The following is a 21,614-nucleotide window of genomic DNA, read 5'->3' as shown; positions in this document are numbered from 1 at the left end:
GTCGCTTCTTTCACTATATTTTGATAATAATACTTTTCTACTTTTACTTGAGTAACATTTGGAATACAGGACTTTTACTGTAACAGAGTATTCCTAAACTCTGGTACTTCTACTTTTACTCAAGTACAAGATCTGAGTACTTCTACTTTTACTCAAGTAGCCTACACGATCTGAGTAAGCTACTTCTACTTTTAATCAAGTTCAAGATATATACTTATACCACCTCTGTTTATAGCCTATGAAAAAAACGATTAGAAAACGAAAGCTAAAGCTAACGTTAGCAGATAGTGACAATGTATGCTAGTTAGCTAGCTCAACGATAATATTGCGACGGGAAAAAAAAACTTTTCAGTGCACATCATGCTCTGCCGCTCCGACAGGGAGCTCTACTCTGAACACCTGAACGGCCCGTTCTAACAGCTGTTCACCAGCGGTCCAGTCTGTGCCACAGTGACTCCGGACGCACAGTTAATATTAACGAACACACCGTAGGTAATGTAGCTGCTGAAGCTAGACCATCATCGCCGAGCAGCAGAGGCTTATTATACATCATGAGCAGAGCCGACAGGCAGGAAGACTCGATTACACAGCTCGCACTTCATTATAATATATAAAAAAAGCTTGCGGCCGCACATTAATCCGGGTCCCAGACCCCCTACCATACCCCAAAATATTTGTATTGCAGATCTACATGAGTCACACAAACGACCTATTTTGGATTCAAAACGGAGAATTTCGCCGAAAGGTGACAAGTTTGCATCCCCGGACAAGATAACCAAAATCCTTGAATCTACACACAGCAAATAAACTCAAATGACACAACGACATGTAGAAAGGAGATCAAACATATAGTCGATATAAAACTGGCCGCTTCAATCTGAAGAGCAACTAAAACAAAACACGGGAGTGTATCTTGTTCTTGTGAACACTAATGTTATCCACAGCATACACAGACACCACAAAGTTCTTAAGGAGAAAACTAGTTGCTAAAATAAAACACGTTAGTGTACCTTGTTAGCTAATGTTAGCTAGCTGACATTAACCTTAAACATTGCACTCATATTACTCACTGAAACCTTGTAAAGCCGGTCGCGCATACTGGCTCTTACAGAACCGCTCCCTTTCGTGTATGTACAGCTCTCAACATGCCCAGACTTGTAGTGATTTTCACCTCGTTTTATACTTTTTCGCCTCATTCTGAAAGAAACAGGTGAAATTTGCTAACGTGACAGCCATCTTTGTGATGGTGACGCGTATTGTGCGAGACCAGAGACCTGTAGTTCACTGAGCGGTTTCATAAAAAAAAAATTGTAACTTCACAGTTTTACGACACATTTTTATTTTTTTGACTTGCAAAATGTCCTTTTAATTTGACAAACATCATATGTGTCATTCGTGGCACAATTCAAACGGGATCGAAAGATGACTTTTCTCTCTCCATTGACGTCAATGTATAATTTTCCGCTTCCGGTGTCCCATGGGTCGGAAGTAGATGGGCGGGACTTCGCCTCTCTAAAAATGAGGGCGAAAAATGTCACTTGTCCAGCGGACAAGTCAATTGAAAGATCTACTTGTCCGATATTGTAAGTAACACGTCCCGGACGGTGGGACGTGTACTTTTTCGCACACTGATATATATATATATATATATATATATATATATATATATATATATATATATATATATATATATTAGGGCTGTCAAGTTAACGCGTTAATAAAAAGAATTAACGCCACTAATTATTTTAACGCGATTAACGCATGTGTATTTTTTTTCCTCGGCCGCCCCGTAGTTTCAGAGCGCATCGAGTTTAAAATACCATCTACAAGCTGATGCTGGCAGCCCCGCTGATGCTGACAGCGCCGCTGATGCTGACAGCACCGCTCCTGCCGCCCGCTTGCGGCAGACCACACTTCCACGCTCACCGGCAGGCACCGACTGGCCATCGGGAGGACCGGGAGGGTGTGTGTATAAGGAGCTGTTTAAATGAAAACGGAGGAGCGACATTTCGCCACAACTGCGCCGAGCACTTGACTTTATGCAGGTAGCCAGACAGTGGGACAATGTACAAAAAGTCAGCACACTCAGCACGGATAGTGCGCGCAACATGATTGCAGCGTCCAGGCAGCTCCTGTTCGAGCATATGCCTTGAGTTGCACATAGCTCCACACACACACACACACACACACACACACACACACACACACACACACACACACACACACACACACACACACACACACACACACACACACACACACACACAGAAGGATTATTTGAATTATTTGAAGTATTAAAGTACCGTGTTATGGCAGGAAAGTTAAATCTGGTATATTCATTTTAATGTCACCTTATATATATTCATGTGTGTTAAATTTGAAGGGACAAAGTATATTTTCCCTCCCCAATATATTGAGGTGAAGTCTTTGTGTTTAGAGAGGGATGTGAGCAGGGGACATCCTAATTTGGGGATAGCTCCAAAACTCTGGAATGTTTCCCTCATAAAAGAAGAGGGTGCGTTACACATGCTTAGAGCAAATGTGTGTGTTTTCATTGCAGTAAATATATGTGCTCCGTGATTACTGTTCAACTATACCTCTGTTTTTATTCTTTCATGTGCGGGTACTAAATGGCTAGAAACATTGTGGAGAAATTAGGTTAAACATGTTTTATTACTCTATATGAAATGGAAGCAGCTTTTATGACAGGGACGAGAGAGCTGGGGGAGGGGACATTCTTCTTAAGATTTTCAGCATGTCAATTATCAGGGAAATCTACTTGTTTTCAATAGATGTGTGTGTTTAATTACTTTGTATTAATAATAACAGTATGTGTAAAGGAAGCTGGAAATATACAATGTGAAACCTTTTATTTGAAGTAAGGATGTGAACAATAGCTCAAATGGCGGGAAGGACTGTAGGACAAATGAGTGTGTTCTCTATATTGGGCCTGTGTGAAGTTTGACTATTTGAAAAGCATCTCTAATACTGCTTAAGAGCATAGGTAATGTGTTCCTCGTTATTATTGATATGAAAGTAATTTACATGTATTACGTATATTTAGCCAACTATAACAACTATATCTTAAAACATACTTTTAACTTGTGTGTGGTAACCTGAGGGGGGAAGATGGACACAGGGACAAAGGGCCATAAAGGGGATGTGTGTGTGCTGGCTGCAAGATGTGAAATAAGATAAGGAAACTTGTTGTTTAGAGCAGGTTCGTACCAGACACCAAAAGGTATCTGGTTTTCGTCAAACTGAAAGAGACTTTTTGTTTCCGGGTTTCTTCTGCTGTGTCGCACTGATTGGGTGCGACAGGCCATGTGTTGGTCTCTCCCAATAAGATGACCTCTGGGGGAAAGCACGCACACACCTCCTCCTTTGTTTTTAATATGAAAGCCGGTGTTTTCCTTTGGTTCGAGATCTTTTTCTTCAAGCTGACCAGAGAGTAGGACAGGAGAAAGAGCAGGAAGTACTTCCTTTGTATTTGTATTGTTACTTTGTATCATTAAAACAAGATTATTGTTTAACTTGCATTCTGGTGTTGCTTAATCCCTTCCTTTTTACGAATTTACCCAGCTTATCAAACGACACGCGGAGACGAGGTTGGTTTTAAACATCCTCCTAATCTCCAACAAATGGTGAGCCGACGTGTCTGAGTGGGGTGTTTCAGGGAAGAGAACACCAACGGCAAGCAGACGGAATAGTCCAGGGCTAAACATCTCGGCCTCTTCTGACAACTAAAAACAGAGCTCTGTACAATAGGCTACCAGGTGAGCAGACACCAGTTTAATTCGAAATCTGTGATTTGACCATATTCCAAATTTTAGGGTTGTCAGACGAAGTTTACAGTGTTTTTATAGTAACAGTACAAATACATATTTTAGATAGGTAGGAAAGTTATATAACATAAAAGTGAATCAACGAGGTATGTAAGACGAAGGTGAAAGGCCCCGTACTTTTTTCAGAAAGGAGACGGCTGAAGACTCGTTGGGGGATGTCCAGTGCCCGTTTTCAGACGGCATCCAGGGACAAAATCTAAATAACAATTCTTAGGTTCATAGGAATCGAAGTTGAGTTATAAGTGATCCAAAGGAGAGTAACGCAAACTTCAGAAAGTCATTCTGAAGTGACCGGGCCTCACTATATCCTTTGTTGTGTTGGGGTTGAATCTATAAAGCCAAACGTCACGATAAAGAGTTCTGTAAGCCTGGGTTACGACTCCATATCAGCGTCACATCGTTGAAAGACGGTGTTGAAGCGCGCTGAGAGGCTTGCTAAACTTGTTGGAATAAACATCGGACAATAAAAGCTGAATAGACTGTATGGGGAATGTTTTATACATATAAAAGTGAATCAGCAAGTATTTCAGCGTAGGGTATTGAGTCTCTAACGGCTGGAAGGGTATAGAGTCCCTGGCCTAGTGGAGGTATGGGAGTCCTCACAGGCTATACTTGCTGGGGAAGCCAAGTAGAGTATCGAGTCTCTATCCATGGCTAAAGTGAATAACAAATCTGAGGTTCATAGGAACCAAAAGGTGCGTTATAAGTCTGTTGGGTTTAAACTCCCATTCTGTTGAAAGAAATATCGCATCTTAAAAGCTGGACAGACAGTAAGGAGGATATATTTCTTGTGAATAAATAGAATATATTATTGAACATGAAACAGCCTAAGACAGATGAATAGATACGAAGTCATAATGAAGGGAGAATTTGAACGAGAGGAGCGTGAGTTAAGAGCTTACGAGAACAGTGGGTTCAAGCAGAAAAATTGGATAAAAGGATAGCAGAAGTGTTAATTGTTGAAAGAAGCCCCCGTTCTCCTAAAAAGGCTGAGAGCTACAGCGGGGGAGATAGAAGGGGGTGTCAGTATTTGTCTGTGAGAGTTCCCCCCCCCTTTTTCCTCTCGAGAGCAGCAGCGGCCCGGAGGGTGTCTGCTTGCTTTTGTCTCGAGTGATCTGAAGTTGGACTGAAATACATTGAAAATGAACAGATCAATGTGTGATTTGAAGTGGTAGATATATTGAAATAAATAAGAAACAATGATTTGCTGCTATTTAAACATAGTCTTTGAGAACTGTTTGATACCGTTGCATTGCGTTGTGAATTGTATGGTATTTCTCATTAACTAAGGATTGTACTTAATTATACTTCAAGGAAAATTATATTACATACAGTAACCTTAGGGGAAAGTAAAAAGAGATTTACTGAGCATATGAAGTACATTAAGGGTAAGGTTTTATTCCAATTAAATATGATAGGTGGATTTTTCCATCTAGAATAAGACATGGAAAGAGGAGAATTTGTTAGACATGAAATAACGAACTCACTGGAGGAAATATATATTGTAATGTTATTTAGGAGTTGTTATAATATACAGTTACTCTCAGTTGATGGTTGTTTAAAGTAGATAGGAAACTGAAAACGTAAACGATTCACCACAATGGTGTTTTTAAGTTTATGATGAAGGAGTAGAAAGTAAAAAGAAGGTTTTTGTAAGTTTGTCAGTCAGAGGGAATCTGTTAATGTTTAAGCATGACAGAGGTGCTGCACGAGGTTTTGCTCCAGCCATCTCACACGGTTACACAAAGGGGCTGCAGGGCGCAGAGAGGAAGAGAGAGAGAAAAGTCAGATGGTTTGAAGAAGTATAGAGAGATTAAAGGTTATATAGAGTTACTACTATTCTGGAAAATGTCATATTGTTTTATGAGTAACATAAGATAAGAATATATTTACTAGATATAAGAACAACAGGCTTATCTAGGTTAACAGAACATTGCTATTAACCAGTTTCAGCTGCAACTATCCTATCTTTGTTCTAAAGAGAACATACGTTGCATTTACAATTAATATTAAGAAAAGTTCACAATTGACACCATTAAAGACCGTTTGGGATTAATAGGACGAGTTTGTCATAAACATTCGTGCTTAGATGGAATAAAAGTGTTGAGATGTTCTCAAAAATGGGAGTTTTCACAATGTTTTTAGTTTTTATTGAAACAATTAAGTAATAAGGACAGAAAAATTTTCCGTGATGATTTATTTAGGTTTCAGCTTTAGTAAAAATGAAGATTACATTTTGTAATAATTCCTTTAAGTGTTCCAAAAATATATTCATTAACTGTGATCAGATTACTTGTTTTAAATATATAGCGCTGGATACAGTTAGTTTTGTATTCTATTACAAATCTAACCATGCTTGTAACACACAACTTAGATAAACAATTTGAAAAGAATAGAATAAGCAAGTAGATAAAAGATGAATCTATAGTGGTTAAGAAAAGTTTTTTGTTTTGCCTATTAACTGAGAACTGAAGTAATGAAGAATAGGAAGACTGTTACCATTAATGGGTTTAACATTCACATGTTTCAGCATTCCTGACCATATAGACACTCAGCTGTTTTATCTTGTCACCCGCTGGGGGAGAGATTTACATTGAGTTTTTCTCAGTAGCTGATTTGCTGTGATTACAGCAGCATTGGATAGTTGTGCGCCACCTTTGTGTTGTACTCTGAATCAGTGTGTTGGTGAAAAGTTGCTCATTACAGAAACAGAAGAACTGTGCAAAGAACGCATCTCTGAGGAGGTTTTGACAGTTTGCTTGTGCCTTATTGTCAAGGCAACAGTGGTGTGAAGAGGTACTGCAGTGTTTGGGGATTTCTGCTGTACAGAGGACAACGTGTGTCTGCTGAGTGTATCACATTGATCCAGAGGTCCCTTCCCCCTCAGGACATTCCAATGCCAGAGAGAGTTTCCTTAGAGCCCACTGACCAGGGCCGGTTCTAGCTTTTTGGGGACCCTGCCACTGACTACAGCTGAAGAGGACAATGAATCATTGACTGTTCTCAATATGACAAGATCAAGAGACAGGCTGGTCTCAGTCTGTTCAGACTCTGAAGAAATCATGCGATGATTTTACAGCATAACTGTGCAAGAGTTTACCAGAAGGTGGTGTAGAATGATATGCTTAGTGTTTAGGAAGGGAGGCTGATGTTTAATGATGGTCTGGAATGCTGAAAGGGTTAAGGTTTAATATCCTTGTTTGGCAAACAAGACATCTGATTATTATGTCACACATGATAATCTTGACATAGTGACTAGCTATGGGTAAACGTGTGGACATTATACCATTATTATCATGAACTAAAAATAAATAGGGAAATAGTATCTGGTTAAAGATGAATGGATTTCATATCCTAGAGAGGATTAGTTATATTGTGAATACTTCACAAGGTATTTACTAATGTATTTTGAAGAACACATAACAAGAACACAAGTCCAGTTTTGTTTTGTTTCTAGATTAAATTGTCCATTAAAAAACTGTTCAGCTTAGGTCTAGCTTTAGACTTTGATAGTAAAAGAGTATTTAGGCTTATTTTTGTATATCTGACATTTTTTAAATATGTTGGATATTCACTAGATAGAAAGATGGCATTACTCTCCATTTGTTGAGAACATTTCTGAAGATTAAATATTTGTTTCATTCCTAATATTCCTATTTAGTATGTAATTTTAGAGTAACAAGGCTGATGCTGAAATTGGAAAATATGTTAGTGGTTTGCATGATGTACAAAAAAAAAAAAAGGTTTTGTGTGTTCAACCTCCAGTTAGATCTGAAACACTAATAATGATCGATTTGGCTAAAGCTTAGTTTAACATCCTGATGTAACATTATGAGGTATGTTCACTTCTAAGGGTAAACAAATTGATAAAATGGATTATTGTTATTATTATTGATTAATTTGGAATATTAATTAAAAAGGCAGTTTTCTGCAGGTTCACTTAAGAATGCCTTGCATGAACATTTGTCAGGTATTGTGTTTCCTAGGGGCGGTATATTAATAAAGTGTATTGATCATTTGTTTGTTAAACATCTGAAGAAAATGGTGCTGCGAACACGAGAAAAACTTTGTTGCATTGGTTGACATCAACACAATGATGTCACTAGTACAACTCCAGCTAGTAGAATATTAATGTCTCTGCAGAGTACGACACATGGCCAATGAAACTGAGACCAAATGACCTTTGACCCTGACTGACAGTGTGACTTGAGAAAAGCACTATCAATGACTGACTCTGGGGCTGACCAAGCTTGACTTTAAAACCTGACAGTGTGAGTGTGAATGGAATGCCGGCATGTGATCAGTGTAACTGCATGATTCTAAAACAATAACTAACCGAGCATGTCTTTGGACTAACATATTATTTTGGAGCTCCAAGGGAAACATAGGTTTCCTAAAAATTCTGCAAAAGGGGGAAACCACATGTGACCCGTTTCTAATTCCCACAGGAGTTGGCGGTTTGCAAATGTAAAACTCAAACTAAAATCTAAAGATTCTGTTTCTTTTAGGACTGCCAGCTGGAAATGAACACTTATTTTCCCTGGAGTGTTTACTGTGAAAAATGATGGATGTACTTTTGGGAATGATGTTTGGTATTTTCTTATAACCACTGGTTACCTGAAGGTTTTCTTCCCATACAGGATTTTGTTACACATGTTTACATGTGTAAAAAGGGGGAGTGTGGGATTTTTTCATTTAGGGGCTGAAAGAAACCTGCCGCCCCGACTCGGAAGTTCAATCTGACCATTGATTGACAGTTTTAGATTTGACCTGCTCCATATCTGGGGATAAGATACTGTTTGATGAATGTTGACATGTTTCTAATATTGATTGAGTTATAACAGGTAACACAGATGCATAATCAGTGGGCAAGGGGCTACTGAGAGAGGTAATTCCAGAATGAGAATACCAGAGAAGGTGAACTGTGATAATGGAACAATTTTGTAATATTTCAACAGGTATTAAAGTAACTGAGGTTTGAACTGTAGAAAGAATATATTACAGTTAAGCTAAAACATAGTAATGTAATGAGATTTAATGTAGACAACATCTTGTAACTAGCCTGGTAAAGAAGTAAAAGCCATAGACTTTATTGAGGTAACATTATTATTAACAAATTAAAATACATTTAATTTAAATTCATAATAGAAAGACATTTGATGACAGTATGTTGTATTTCTGTATTCATTTTTCAGCTTGATTATATCTAAGCACTGACAAGTAGAAGCAGTATCACCAGGAAATCATTCACTTTGTCAGTATCATGATTTTAGTTGTTTTTAATCCATTACATTAGTGTGTTTCTTTACCAGAGACATTAGCAGTTCATATTATATTTAGATTTTGAATAGGATCTCAAGGATTTCATTTAAAAAATAACACAGATGCTTGTCAGAAATTCAGAGTTATTCAAATATGTTATTTAGTTCACCTGAAGATGTTGGGGTTTATTTTGTTGACACAGGCCAAGTATTAGGATTCTGAAGCGGCACTGGCAGATAGGAGGTCTGCAACTAATTTAGAAAACCTGTTCACAGACAGCTGTTGTTTTAAGACACCCCACCAACAGGCTCCAAGCAGCCTACCAGTGGTGGGTCAAACAACTGAGGGCCCAGAAGCCCTGAGCGTAGACTTGAGGGGTGGGTATCAGATTTCTCCACACAGGTTCCTGACGCCAAAAGGGGGACCCGAGGAGCCGGAGGCCGACACAGCGGAGTTCGTCTGGCTGAAGGTCATCAGGTCTACGTGGCTCAACCCCAGGTTCTCCGGCCCCCACTGAGTGACCCAGAGGACATCTCATGCCGTCCGCCGAGGAGCAAAGGGGGACATCTGGTACTACTGGAGCCAGTGTGCGGCGGGGAACACTCCGGCTAGGACCTTGGAGGACATCCCTACAGCAGACGACTCGGAAGCTGTCATCAGCGGACTGGAGGAGAAGGACCTCGCGGACATCCCTACAGCAGACGACTCGGAAGCTGGCGTCAGCGGGCTGGGGGACTTCTCGAGGCAGCAGAGGAGTCTACTTCTCTCTGATCATATTCATCAGTTCCACCTTTGAAGGAAAGGCCGCATCTCCCCCTCCCTATCAGCTGCCCTTGTTGGCGTATTCCTTTGAGGGGGAGGGGGGCCCTGAGGATTCAACAACACGCAAGGATGCTGCTTTCTGGCACTCAGGCAACCACTCTGATAGTTCCTTCACTGACATGAAAAGTTGTGTTCTGTTCCCAAAGGTTTAATGAAGGGGGACAGACACAGTATCAAAGAATGACAGTAGTTGTGTTTCAAATATCTTATGTGTGTTGGTCTCGTGAGGCGAAACCAAAAGGGGGAATTGAAGGATTATTTGAATTATTTGAAGTATTAAAGTACCGTGTTATGGCAGGAAAGTTAAATCTGGTATATTCATTTTAATGTCACCTTATATATATTCATGTGTGTTAAATTTGAAGGGACAAAGTATATTTTCCCTCCCCAATATATTGAGGTGAAGTCTTTGTGTTTAGAGAGGGATGTGAGCAGGGGACATCCTAATTTGGGGATAGCTCCAAAACTCTGGAATGTTTCCCTCATAAAAGAAGAGGGTGCGTTACACATGCTTAGGGCAAATGTGTGTGTTTTCATTGCAGTAAATATATGTGCTGCGTGATTACTGTTCAACTATACCTCTGTTTTTATTCTTTCATGTGCGGGTACTAAATGGCTACAAACATTGTGGAGAAATTAGCTTAAACATGTTTTATTACTCTATATGAAATGGAAGCAGCTTTTATGACAGGGACGAGAGAGCTGGGGGAGGGGACATTCTTCTTAAGATTTTCAGCATGTCAATTATCAGGGAAATCTACTTGTTTTCAATAGATGTGTGTGGTTAATTACTTTGTATTAATAATAACAGTATGTGTAAAGGAAGCTGGAAATATACAATGTGAAACCTTTTATTTGAAGTAAGGATGTGAACAATAGCTCAAATGGCGGGAAGGGCTGTAGGACAAATGAGCGTGTTCTCTATATTGGGCCTGTGTGAAGTTTGACTAATTGAAAAGCATCTCTAATACTGCTTAAGAGCATAGGTAATGTGTTCCTCGTTATTATTGATATGAAAGTAATTTACATGTATTACGTATATTTAGCCAACTATAACAACTATATCTTAAAACATACTTTTAACTTGTGTGTGGTAACCTGAGGGGGGAAGATGGACACAGGGACAAAGGGCCATAAAGGGGATGTGTGTGTGCTGGCTGCAAGATGTGAAATAAGATAAGGAAACTTGTTGTTTAGAGCAAGTTCGTACCAGACACCAAAAGGTTTCTGGTTTTCGTCAAACTGAAAGAGACTTTTTGTTTCCGGGTTTCTTCTGCTGTGTCGCACTGATTGGGTGCGACAGGCCATGTGTTGGTCTCTCCCAATAAGATGACCGCTGGGGGAAAGCACGCACACACCTCCTCCTGTGTTTTTAATATGAAAGCCGGTGTTTTCCTTTGGTTCGAGCTCTTTTTCTTCAGGCTGACCAGAGAGTAGGACAGGAGAAAGAGCAGGAAGTACTTCCTTTGTATTTGTATTGTTACTTTGTATCATTAAAACAAGATTATTGTTTAACTTGCATTCTGGTTTTTCTTAATCCCTTCCTTTTTACGAATTTACCCAGCTTACCAAGCGACACGCGGAGACGAGGTTGGTTTTAAACATCCTCCTAATCTCCAACAACACACACACACACACACACACACACACACACACACACACACACACACACACACACACACACACACACACACACACACACACACACACACACACACACACACACACACACACACACACACACACACACACACACACACACACACACACACACACACACACACACACACACACACACACACACACACACACACACACACACACACACACACACCATTTGTATTGTATTATTGTATGAGAGCGGTTCCAGGTTGAATTGAGGCGAATATTTGTAATGTTCAGAGGTTGTTGTGTTTAATATTCATGAGGATATTTGTCATTGTTCAAATGATAATAAACATTTGCATAAAGCATATTTTTCCACTCATATGTTGATAAGAGTATTAACAACTTGAAAAATATTCCTCTAAGGTACATTTAGAACAGATAAAAAATGTGCGATTAATCGCGATTAAATATTTTAATCAACTGACAGCCCTAATATATATATATATATATTAGTGGTGGGCCGTTATCGGCGTTAACGTGCTGCGTTAACGTGAGACTCTTGTCGGCGATAAAAAAAAATATCGCCGTTAATCTATTCTCAAAGTTGGGTTGGGAGCTGGGTCTATACTACGCAAGCGATGATGACTTTCACCTTGATAATTTAGCGCGGATGTATACCTAGCCGAATTGCACTGTAGGGGGCGAGATCGAGTCTTTGACCTGTGTTTCTTCTACTGTCTATGGATCTGACCCCGGTCAAATCAGCCACATTAAACGTGACATGCTAACATGGATACAGCAGGAATGAAGCCGCGGGGTTTGCTTCAGGGGAAATTTATTTTTAAGAAGCTTCCCGATGGAAACCTCGACAAAAATAAGGTTGTTTGCACCTTGTGCAATGCGGAATTAGTTTACTGTAGGAGTTCATCCAGTCTCAAGTACCACCTAAACGCAAAGCATCCCTTAGCTAATGCGGAAGATGCCGGGCCGAGCACTGATGTAGCGCGGGGGAAGACTCGTCGTCAAACAACTATCTTTGAGTGCAACCGAGGCAAGCCCGTCAGCACAGCTCTATCAGCCAAGCTAACTAGTCTCCTCGCTCAGTGGATTGCCACCAGCTGCAGGCCCATTAGCGTGGTTGAAGATGACGGGCTCGAGCTTGTTCTCCAGGCGGCCACAGGTGACCCATCTTACAAACTACCTGCGAGGCGAACTATCATGAGGAGAATACATGACCAGCACGCAGAAGAGAAAGCTACGAAAGTTGAGAAGATGGTAGAGGCGAGGTCTGTAGCACTGACTGGGGACCATTGGACGTCCGTTAACAACGACAACTACCTCGGCGTTACAGTACACCTCATCGATGCTAGCTGGGAACTTCACTCCTTCGCTTTAGGTATGCTACGTTATGTCATTTTAAATTACATAATTTAATTTCGTAGCCTTTTAATTACCACCACGTTATGTTTGCTTCTTGATAATTGCTAGTTGTTTACTACTAGTAGTGAAATTATTCTAATTTACTTTGTCTGTCCGTTAGGTGTGATGAAAACAGAGGAGCGTCACTTTGCAGAAGCGTGTGCAAGGCAGTTCCTCGACGTCGCTAATCAGTGGGGGATAACTGACAAAATAAGCACTATTGGAACAGATAGCGCTCCTAATATGGTGGCAGCAGGGAGGATACTTCCATTCGAGCACTTGCCCTGTGTTGCGCATGTTGTACAGAGAGCTATTGTAATGTCATTGCGGGAAGGTGGTTTTGATGGTGCACTGGCCAAGTGCCGTAAAGTGGTCGGACATTTCAAACACAGTCCGGCCAACTCAGACGAGCTAAATGTCCAACAATCCTCCCTTGGACAAGTTAAGGAGTCACTCGTGCAAGATGTTCCAACACGTTGGAATTCCACTCTTGAGATGATAAAGCGCGTGAGGCGCAACAGAGACGCACTGCACACAACGCTGTCGCTGCAGAAGCACAACCTGGCCCTCCCAACAAATGCGGATTATGAGAAGTTGGCAAAGCTAGAGAAACTGCTGGAGCCATGCAGGTATGGTCTAAAAAGATAGTGTGTTCATGAATTGGCATACAAGTTTTTAAATGTCACTTTGTATGTAAGAAACACCTGCCCTTAAATGTGTAATCTGAGTTAAATTAATCTGTCACTAATATTTTTTTGCTGTGTGTGTGTCTGTCTGTCTGTCTGTCTGTCTGTCTGTCTGTCTGTCTGTCTGTCTGTCTGTCTGTCTGTCTGTCTGTAGGTACATCACTGAGCTCCTTGGTGGAGATAAGTATGTATCCTGCTCTGTGGTTCTACCTGCCCTGTGCCACCTCCAGCATGCGATGAACATCTCAGATGATGATCCTGCCTATATTGTGCGATTCAAGGCTGCCTTCATCAAGGACCTCAACCAGCGGAGGGAGAAAATAAACCTGGAATGGCTTAAGGTATGTCAGAGTGACCAGAAGATAACTACATTGTATGACCATAATAGACTGTAAAGCCAGATGAATAAGTCATGAAGAAATATGGAGGTTGGATTTGGAAAGTGACATTTTCATCAATCAATAATTATTATTTTTTATTCATCAAAGGTGGCGACTGCTCTAGATCCACGATTTAAGGACCTCAAGTGCTTGCCCAGAGCAGAGAGGGAGCCAGTGTGGGCAAAGCTAAGTGCGTTGATGAAGGGAGAAGAACCTGCTCTGCAGCCACTCAGGGAGGAGAACCCTGAGCCACCCAAGAAGAAAACAGCCCTGCTACTGATGGGATCCGACTCAGAATCAGATGAGGAGACACCAGAAGATAGTACAGTGGAGAGGTACAAGGTAGAGCCCAGTGCCAGTCTAGATCAGTGTCCACTGAAGTGGTGGTCGGAGCACACTGCTGTCTATGGTAAGATGGCCCAAATTGCCCGTAAATACTTGGGGACTCCTGCCACAACTGTCCCATGCGAGAGACTTTTTTCTTTAGCAGGCCATATTGTGCAGAAGAGGAGAGCTTGTTTGTCACCAGAAAATGTGAACAAACTGGTCTGCCTGAGTGACTGGTGGAAGAAGGAGAAATAGAGCTTTGACTTACACAAAGCTACTGACTGTAAACAGTTCATTACAACCTGTTATATAGGCCTACTGTTCAACTAAAAATAAACAGTTAATAAACACAAGTACATCTCATTGTCATTGATTTATTTTCATCACCAATTATCATAGAACAGCTTTCTCAAGCAGTTTGTGATGCATTTTGGAAACTGGAGATGAGCCCCTGGTCTAATGCACCACCTGGCTTGAGAAACCCGTTCTCAAAGACTTACTTTTAGTCATTATTTGGGTAGCACACATATTCTGAATGCCTTCGGCAGAATTCAAATGAGCCATTTTAATCTAGATTAATCTAGATTAATTCCAAGAATACAGTGAGATTAATCTAGATTAAAAAAATGTATCTATGCCCACCACTAATATATATATATATCAATATATTTTATATAAAACAATATATTTTGGAGTGGGCTGTATCTGTCGAAAACTGCTAGCTACTGTCTGCTGTACGCCCCTCCCTTATGAAATGAACTATAAATGAACTATAGTATTACTATAGTATAATATAAGAGTTGTATAGTGTCCTATAATAAGTTTGTAGTGTTCTGTAACATTTTTCACCTACTATAGAACACTCCTAGTAATAGCATGCTATTGCCATAGTGAAAACGGCTTATGCCACAATAGGATAGCATTAGCAAGTAGTCAGTTTACCTTCGGTTGCTATGCTAACATCAACCATTTTATACCAGAGACACTTTAATAACAGCGTTGTGATGCCAAACAGCGTCAATTCAGACTGACACACATTCACTTAAGGGGAATTGGGGATATGTATCAGCTGCTTGTGTGACAGTCAGACAGTGAATACTTTAGAGAGGCCGCTCTAAAGTATTAGCTAACCCGGAGCTAACGGGAGAATAAACTCCCGTGGAAGAGCAGCGGTCGGTAAATGCCGCTGAAACACATTAATAAACAATGAACCACGGCACTCTGGAGAAAAGTATAAGCTTGGAGAAGTCGTTATTTTTATTTAATCTGACTTCGTGTGATTAAAAGCAACACGATCATCGATCCGACGCAGTCCCCTGTTGTTGTTGTTGTTGTTGTGAGCGCCGTTTGGGAGCAAATCAGCGATGTAAACGGTGACGTCATGACGCAGCAGCGGCTGCACCAGTCGGGCTCTCTGGGCGGTGTGAACAGAGCGGGAGCAGAAAAGGGAAACCGGAGCTGAACCAGAAAAGCTCTAGCTCGGAGCTAGAAAGGGAAAAGCGCTGGTGTGAAAGCCGCATTTGAGAGAAAACAGCATTACGGCGGAGCGAGAGTGTCCTGTGGGGCGTTCAGGGACCTCAGTGGAAAATCTGCCATTTTTTTCTCTGGGTGAAAAATGCATTATTGAAAAACTGCCCTTTCTGTGTCAGCCCCCCATGGGTCAAACTTCCTTTTATGGAGGGTTTGACGGCGGAGTGGGAAACCAGGGAGTATCACAGCTTCATAGCTGTAGCTCCACAGCTGATAGCACATTCCCTAACACAATGTTATGGGGAATGGAAAGACAGTTGTGTGTTAACAGAGTGGATGGACAGGACACTGACGCTGGGTTATTCACTCCAGTTCCACAGTATCCCTCCTCCATTCCGAGGCATAAGAGAGGCATATCTGTCATCCCAAGAGGAGATAGGTTTCCTCTCAGCAGAGGTTCAGGCCCTGTTGCAGAAACAGGCGGTGTCTGTTGTGCACCCTCCATTCAGAGAGAAGGGGGATTATTCCCTGTATTTTCTGGTTCCCAAAAAAACAGGGGAATTCAGGCCCATCCTGGATCTTGAGGTCTGAACCGGCACATTGCATTCAGAAAATTCCACATGTTCACTATAAAACAGGTGCTGGGGCTGGTGCGGCCGGGCGATTGGTTTACAACCATCGACCTGAAGGACGCTTACTTTCATGTCGAAATTGCCCCAAAACACAGGAAGTATTTGCGTTTTCCCTTCCAGGGGGTAGCCTACGAGTACAACAGGCTGCCGTTCGGCTACTCCCTATCCCCACGCACGTTCAGCAGATGTGTGGCCACGGCGCTGCAGCCGCTGCGCGACCATGGCATGAAGGTCTTCTTTTATCTGGACGACCTCATAGTCATAGTCATGGCCAGGTCCAGGGAATGGGCAATGTTTCACACAGCCCAGTTGATCCTTCATCTAACCAAGTTAGGTTTTGCGATCAATTGGAAGAAGAGCTCCCCCATACCTCACCAGCAGGTAGAATATCTGGGGGTGGTGCTACGGGCCACCCTTACAGAAAGCAGACAGGCGTCCCTGTTGCGGGCGGTCTGCAGGCTGCGTCAGGGGGCGGCAGTGACAGCTTTGACCATCATGCAGACCTTGGGTTTCATGACGGCTGCTCACTCCGTAGTGCCACTCGGACTCCTGCATGCACGTCGCATGCAGAGGTGGTTTATCGACCTTCGTTTAGATCTCAAAAGACACAAACGGTGTCTGGTGACCATCCCCCCCTCAGTAGAGAGCAACCTCCGATTCTGGGGGTCCCCAGAGAATCTGCGGAGGGGATCTCCACTGGGGCAGGTGACCTCCTATATCACATTCTTCACAGAAGCTTCAGTAACAGGATGCGGGGGGGACGTGCATAGAGAGAGCTGTGGGTGGTTGCTGTCCTCTGGCAGCGGCGCGGCACAGCAACCTCCTGGAGCTGCAAGCAGTGATGTTGGTCCTACAGCACTTCAAACCCTTAATACAGGGCAAACATGTGTTTGTAAGGAGCGACAACCGCACCACAGTGGCGTACATCAACAGGCAGGGCGGAGTCCGTTCAATAGCCTTGTTGACCGCAGCAGAGAACCTATGGCTGTGGGTGTCACAGATTGTGTTGTCTCTAAGGGCCCTGCACATCCCGGGGGGGGAGAATGGGGGGGCCGACCTCATGTCAAGAGGCGGACCTCTGCCATACGAATGGACGCTTCACCCGGAGGTGGTGAAGCAGGTCTGGACTCAGTTCGGGAGAGCAGAGGTGGACCTGTTCGCCAATCAGCGCAACAGCCACTGTGCCCTGTGGTTCTCCCTGGCTCGGTGGGACAACCCACCCTTGGGGGTCGACGCATTTGCACACGAGCCATGGCCAAGAAAGCTGCTTTACGTCTTTCCACCGCTGCGCCTTATCCCCCCCCTCCTGGAGAGGATGAGGCGGGAACAGCTGTCAATCATCCTGGTGGCCCCAGATCGCCGCCTGGCGCCATGGTACGTGGGGGTAACACAGATGATGATGGGCCAACCCTGGGCTATTCCTCATGTCTGGGGAGCGCTGTCTCAGGAAGCAGGAGAAATAGGGGCGTTACCCACTCTGGGCCAACCTCTCCAGGCTTGGCTCCTGAGAGGGACAGGCTGAGACAGGTGGGGCTGTCTGATAACGTTATTCAGACTATCGAAGCAGCAAGAGCAGAATCCACCACAGCCTGTTACAGGCCGAAGTGGGCGGGATTCCGACGATGGTGTGAAGGAAGGAGTCTAGAGCCTCTGTCGTGCACTCTGTGCTCTATTTTTACCTACTTACAGATACTGGTGGACAGGGGGCTGGCTCATTCCACAATTAAGGTGTATGCAGCAGCCATTTTGTCCTGCCATGAGGGATTTGGGGGCAGGTCAGCCTTCAGTCAGCCGCTTATGACGCGGTTTTTGCAGGGGGTCAGGAGGCAGCACCTGGTAGTGCATGCCTCCGCCCCACAGTGGGACCTGCCGTTGGTGCTCGAGGCTCTGGTCACAGAACCATTTGAGCCTCTGGAGCTTTCCTCCCTGAAAGCACTTTCATGGAAGACAGCATTGCTACTTGCCTTGACTTCGGCCAAAAGAGTGTCTGAGTTAACCGCTCTGTCGGTGCACCCAAGCTGTCTGTTGATCCGGGGTGACCGTAGCAGGGCGACACTAAGGCCAAACCCCTCCTTTACTTAAGAGTATGAGAAATTCATTCAGATCAAGGGCTATTCAGTTAGGTGGCTTTAATCCTCCACCCCATGTTGGGGCCAGGCAGGCTAAGTTGCACCTCCTCTGCAGCGCTAGCATGCTATGTAGAGCGCACGGCTACCATTAGGTGCACTGAACAACTGTTTGTGTGCTTTGGGGATGGTGTGGCTGGAAAAGCTCTCTCCAAGAAGCGCCTAGCAGGATGGCTCTGCGAGTGCATTAAAAATGCCTATGGACGGGCGGGGAGAGCCCTCCCCACTGGGGTCCGTGCACATTCTACACGGGCTGTGGCTGTGTCAACAGCCTTATTCAGCGGCGTGAGTGTAGAAGATATATGCACGGCGGCGTCTTGGTCTACGCCAGGCTCATCATAAAATGTTATCTCCTGGACATGTCTGGCCCCTTCTCGTCGTCTGTGCTTGCCGAGGCAACGCATGACTGGTGAGAGGGGGGGTGGCTGTGGGTCAGCAGGTTTCTGACCCCCCCCCCCACCCCGCTGGACATAAAGCAGAGATGGGGTCGTTACTAAAAAAAAGTAATATATTACATATTACATATTACTTTTTTAAAAAGTAATATATTACACTATTTCGTTACTGTCTACATAAACTAACTTGTTACTTTACTCATTACTTTACTCGCAGGGCCGGCCCGCCCCTCCCTACAGGCAGATCACGCAGACTGCGGCGCACCTACAGTGTAAGCGCGCCACAGTTTTGCCTCTGCAAGACTCCACTTGCACCCCCAATTACTATTGCATTAAGGAAGACATAACACAAGTCTTTCTTTTTATATGCTCTTTAATAAAATAGGCTACCAGCCTACCAAAACAAGCTAACAGTCTGTGAAACGTAAAGACTAGACCCTCCAGAAAAACGCGGGCAAAAATCCTTGATTATGCGGGCTAAATTCCTTGATTATGCGGGCTAAAATCCTTGATTATGCGATTAAACATGCGGGGTTTTATGTGATTTTATGCGGTGAAACTGCGGGAAGTTGCGAAATATGCGGAAAGTTGCGAAATATGCTAAATATGCGGGAAAAAAATATCGATTTTTTTTTTTAAATATAGTCTTATTTATTCTCTCTCACACACAACCTGCCACTAACGTTAAACCCCTTTACTATTCAATTAAACACATTCAATGTTTATTTATTGTAAAAGCAATTGGGCTATTTTAATTTCACACACACACACACACACACACACACACACACACACACACACACACACACACACACACACACACACACACACACACACACACACACACACACACACACACACACACACACACACACACACACACACACACACACACACACACACACACACACACACACACACACACACACACACACACACACACACACACACACACACACACTTCTCCGCCTCATTCTGTTTTCATTTACTCGTTCGTTATCTGCAGCTTCAATCTTGTAGGCTACTCACCTCGTTTCTTGTAGCCCTCGAAAGGGTTTTGGAGGTTGATGCCTCGTGAACGTGAGTTGTTTGGATTTCTTGTCCGCAGCAGCAGAAAGCATTTTCGAATGTTTGAATGAATCAAAGCGGGTCGTCACCGTCGATTTTCTCTTATGCTCCAACACACAGTTGCACGGGGTGCAGAATAGTTTCCCCCCACTTTTTGCCCGGTCTTTAGTAGAAATGTTCGTCGGTAAATGAGATGGATTAGATATTTTCATTTTGGTGTTTTCTCTATCGTGTGAGCTCCACACGTTCACTCTATACAGTGTTGTTTACATTCTGTGATGCGCGAGCTGATGACGTCACGTCAAGACGAGTTAACTTTTTTTTTTCTCAACTTTGTGTGGAAAAATGCGGGGATTATGCGGCCTTTTGATAAATATGCGGCCTTTTAGAAATCTGCGCCATTTTGCTGATTATGCGGTAAATTCTGCGATCGCAGAATCGCGTTTTTCTGGAGGGTCTAAAAGACACTAATTAATGAAACCAGTTCAAGACGCATTATTCTTATTCTTATCATTCTTTATGAGCGCAGTAACGGTAAGGTATCTAATTACTTATTTATTTAGTTTTCCATAACTTAGCAACAGAGATGGTCAAACTAAAGTGGTAAAGACATGGCAGAATTCCTACAATGAAGCGGGACATTGAACTGTTCACCCGTGAGAGGGCAATCAAGAAAAGAGAGCGAGCGGCCCCGTTGAGGAAGTTTACAGATGAAATGACTCAGCCATGTTTATGCAGCACTGCACGTGGAGATGTGGACGGGCAAATCGCGCAGATTACGTAGGCCTACAAGTATACAAACATGCGGCGGCGGAAACCCCTCTTGTCTGTCAGTGAGTGTGATTATTTTATAAAAGTAACGAAGTAACGCGTGTCGGGGCAATGTTAGTAACTGTAGTGTGATTACTGAATTATAAAAGCAACGCGTTACACTACTCCGTTACCGACAAAAGTAATATTATTACAGTAACGCGTTACTTTGTAACATTACAAAGTTACTTTGTAACGCGTTACACCCAACTATGTTAATGTGTTATACCAGATTAACGGAAATAATCTCAGCTAACTGACGATATAAACCATTCTTACCAAAACAAAACACAAGTCTCATAAGAAGCATCTAAATGACCCCTTAGCGAAAAATGCTAACGGACATTGGCACAGAACTCAAGATAAAAGTACCCTTATTACTTATCGTAGCTGCACATACAAGATATTTGATTAAAGCTGAGGTTCCACAGATTATTTAGGTATATAGTATCATCACTGAGTGATCCGAATTTGCGACAGGGGAAGCAAAGACAGACATCACAACACGTACCTTTACGTAGCTTCTAGGGAGATCGTCTCACCGTAGCTGTTAATCTGATCCAAAGACGTGTTCAATGGCATTAAAACGAGAAAAAACGCGGCTGAATCGGTTAATCCATAGGTTGATAAAGTTTCTGGGCAATAATTTGAATTATTTATAATCCATAATTCCATTTTTATGTAAAAATCGCAGAGCAAAAGTTAGCTGCTAATGTTAGCCACCAGAGTGGCTGCTGCTTCCGGTCTTGGCAATGCAGCAGCCT

The 21,614-nt window shown here is 42.8% G+C and overlaps 1 protein-coding gene and 1 long non-coding RNA gene across 2 annotated transcripts in view; one reads left to right on the top strand and one right to left on the bottom strand.

Annotated features, from left to right (window-relative positions):
* The window catches only part of LOC307036573, a 25,182-nt gene extending 3,568 nt beyond the window's left edge, over positions 1-21,614 (bottom strand). The window contains exon 1 of the long non-coding RNA XR_013807387.1: positions 21,362-21,614. This is a non-coding gene — a long non-coding RNA (uncharacterized lncRNA). The remainder of the gene's footprint in view (positions 1-21,361) is intronic.
* Positions 12,013-14,938, top strand: LOC307036570 (E3 SUMO-protein ligase ZBED1-like). Its single transcript, XM_079677016.1, has 4 exons — positions 12,013-12,933; positions 13,078-13,585; positions 13,797-13,983; positions 14,131-14,938. The coding sequence occupies exons 1-4, from the start codon at positions 12,327-12,329 to the stop codon at positions 14,602-14,604; spliced, it is 1,776 nt and encodes a 591-aa protein (XP_079533142.1). The 5' UTR covers positions 12,013-12,326; the 3' UTR covers positions 14,605-14,938.

The sequence above is a fragment of the Notothenia rossii genome (genome assembly GCF_949606895.1).
Source record: "Notothenia rossii genome assembly, chromosome: 4".
NCBI classification, from domain to species: Eukaryota; Metazoa; Chordata; class Actinopteri; order Perciformes; family Nototheniidae; genus Notothenia; species Notothenia rossii.
This window is presented reverse-complemented; position numbering and strand designations above follow the sequence as displayed.

Coding starts and splice junctions, on each gene's coding strand:
- LOC307036570 (XM_079677016.1), top strand. CDS start 12,327: ATGGATACAGCAGGAATGAAGCCGCGGGGTTTGCTTCAGGGGAAATTT. Junction 13,586..13,796: donor AAACTGCTGGAGCCATGCAG/GTATGGTCTAAA, acceptor GTCTGTCTGTAG/GTACATCACTGAGCTCCTTG. Junction 13,984..14,130: donor TAAACCTGGAATGGCTTAAG/GTATGTCAGAGT, acceptor TATTCATCAAAG/GTGGCGACTGCTCTAGATCC.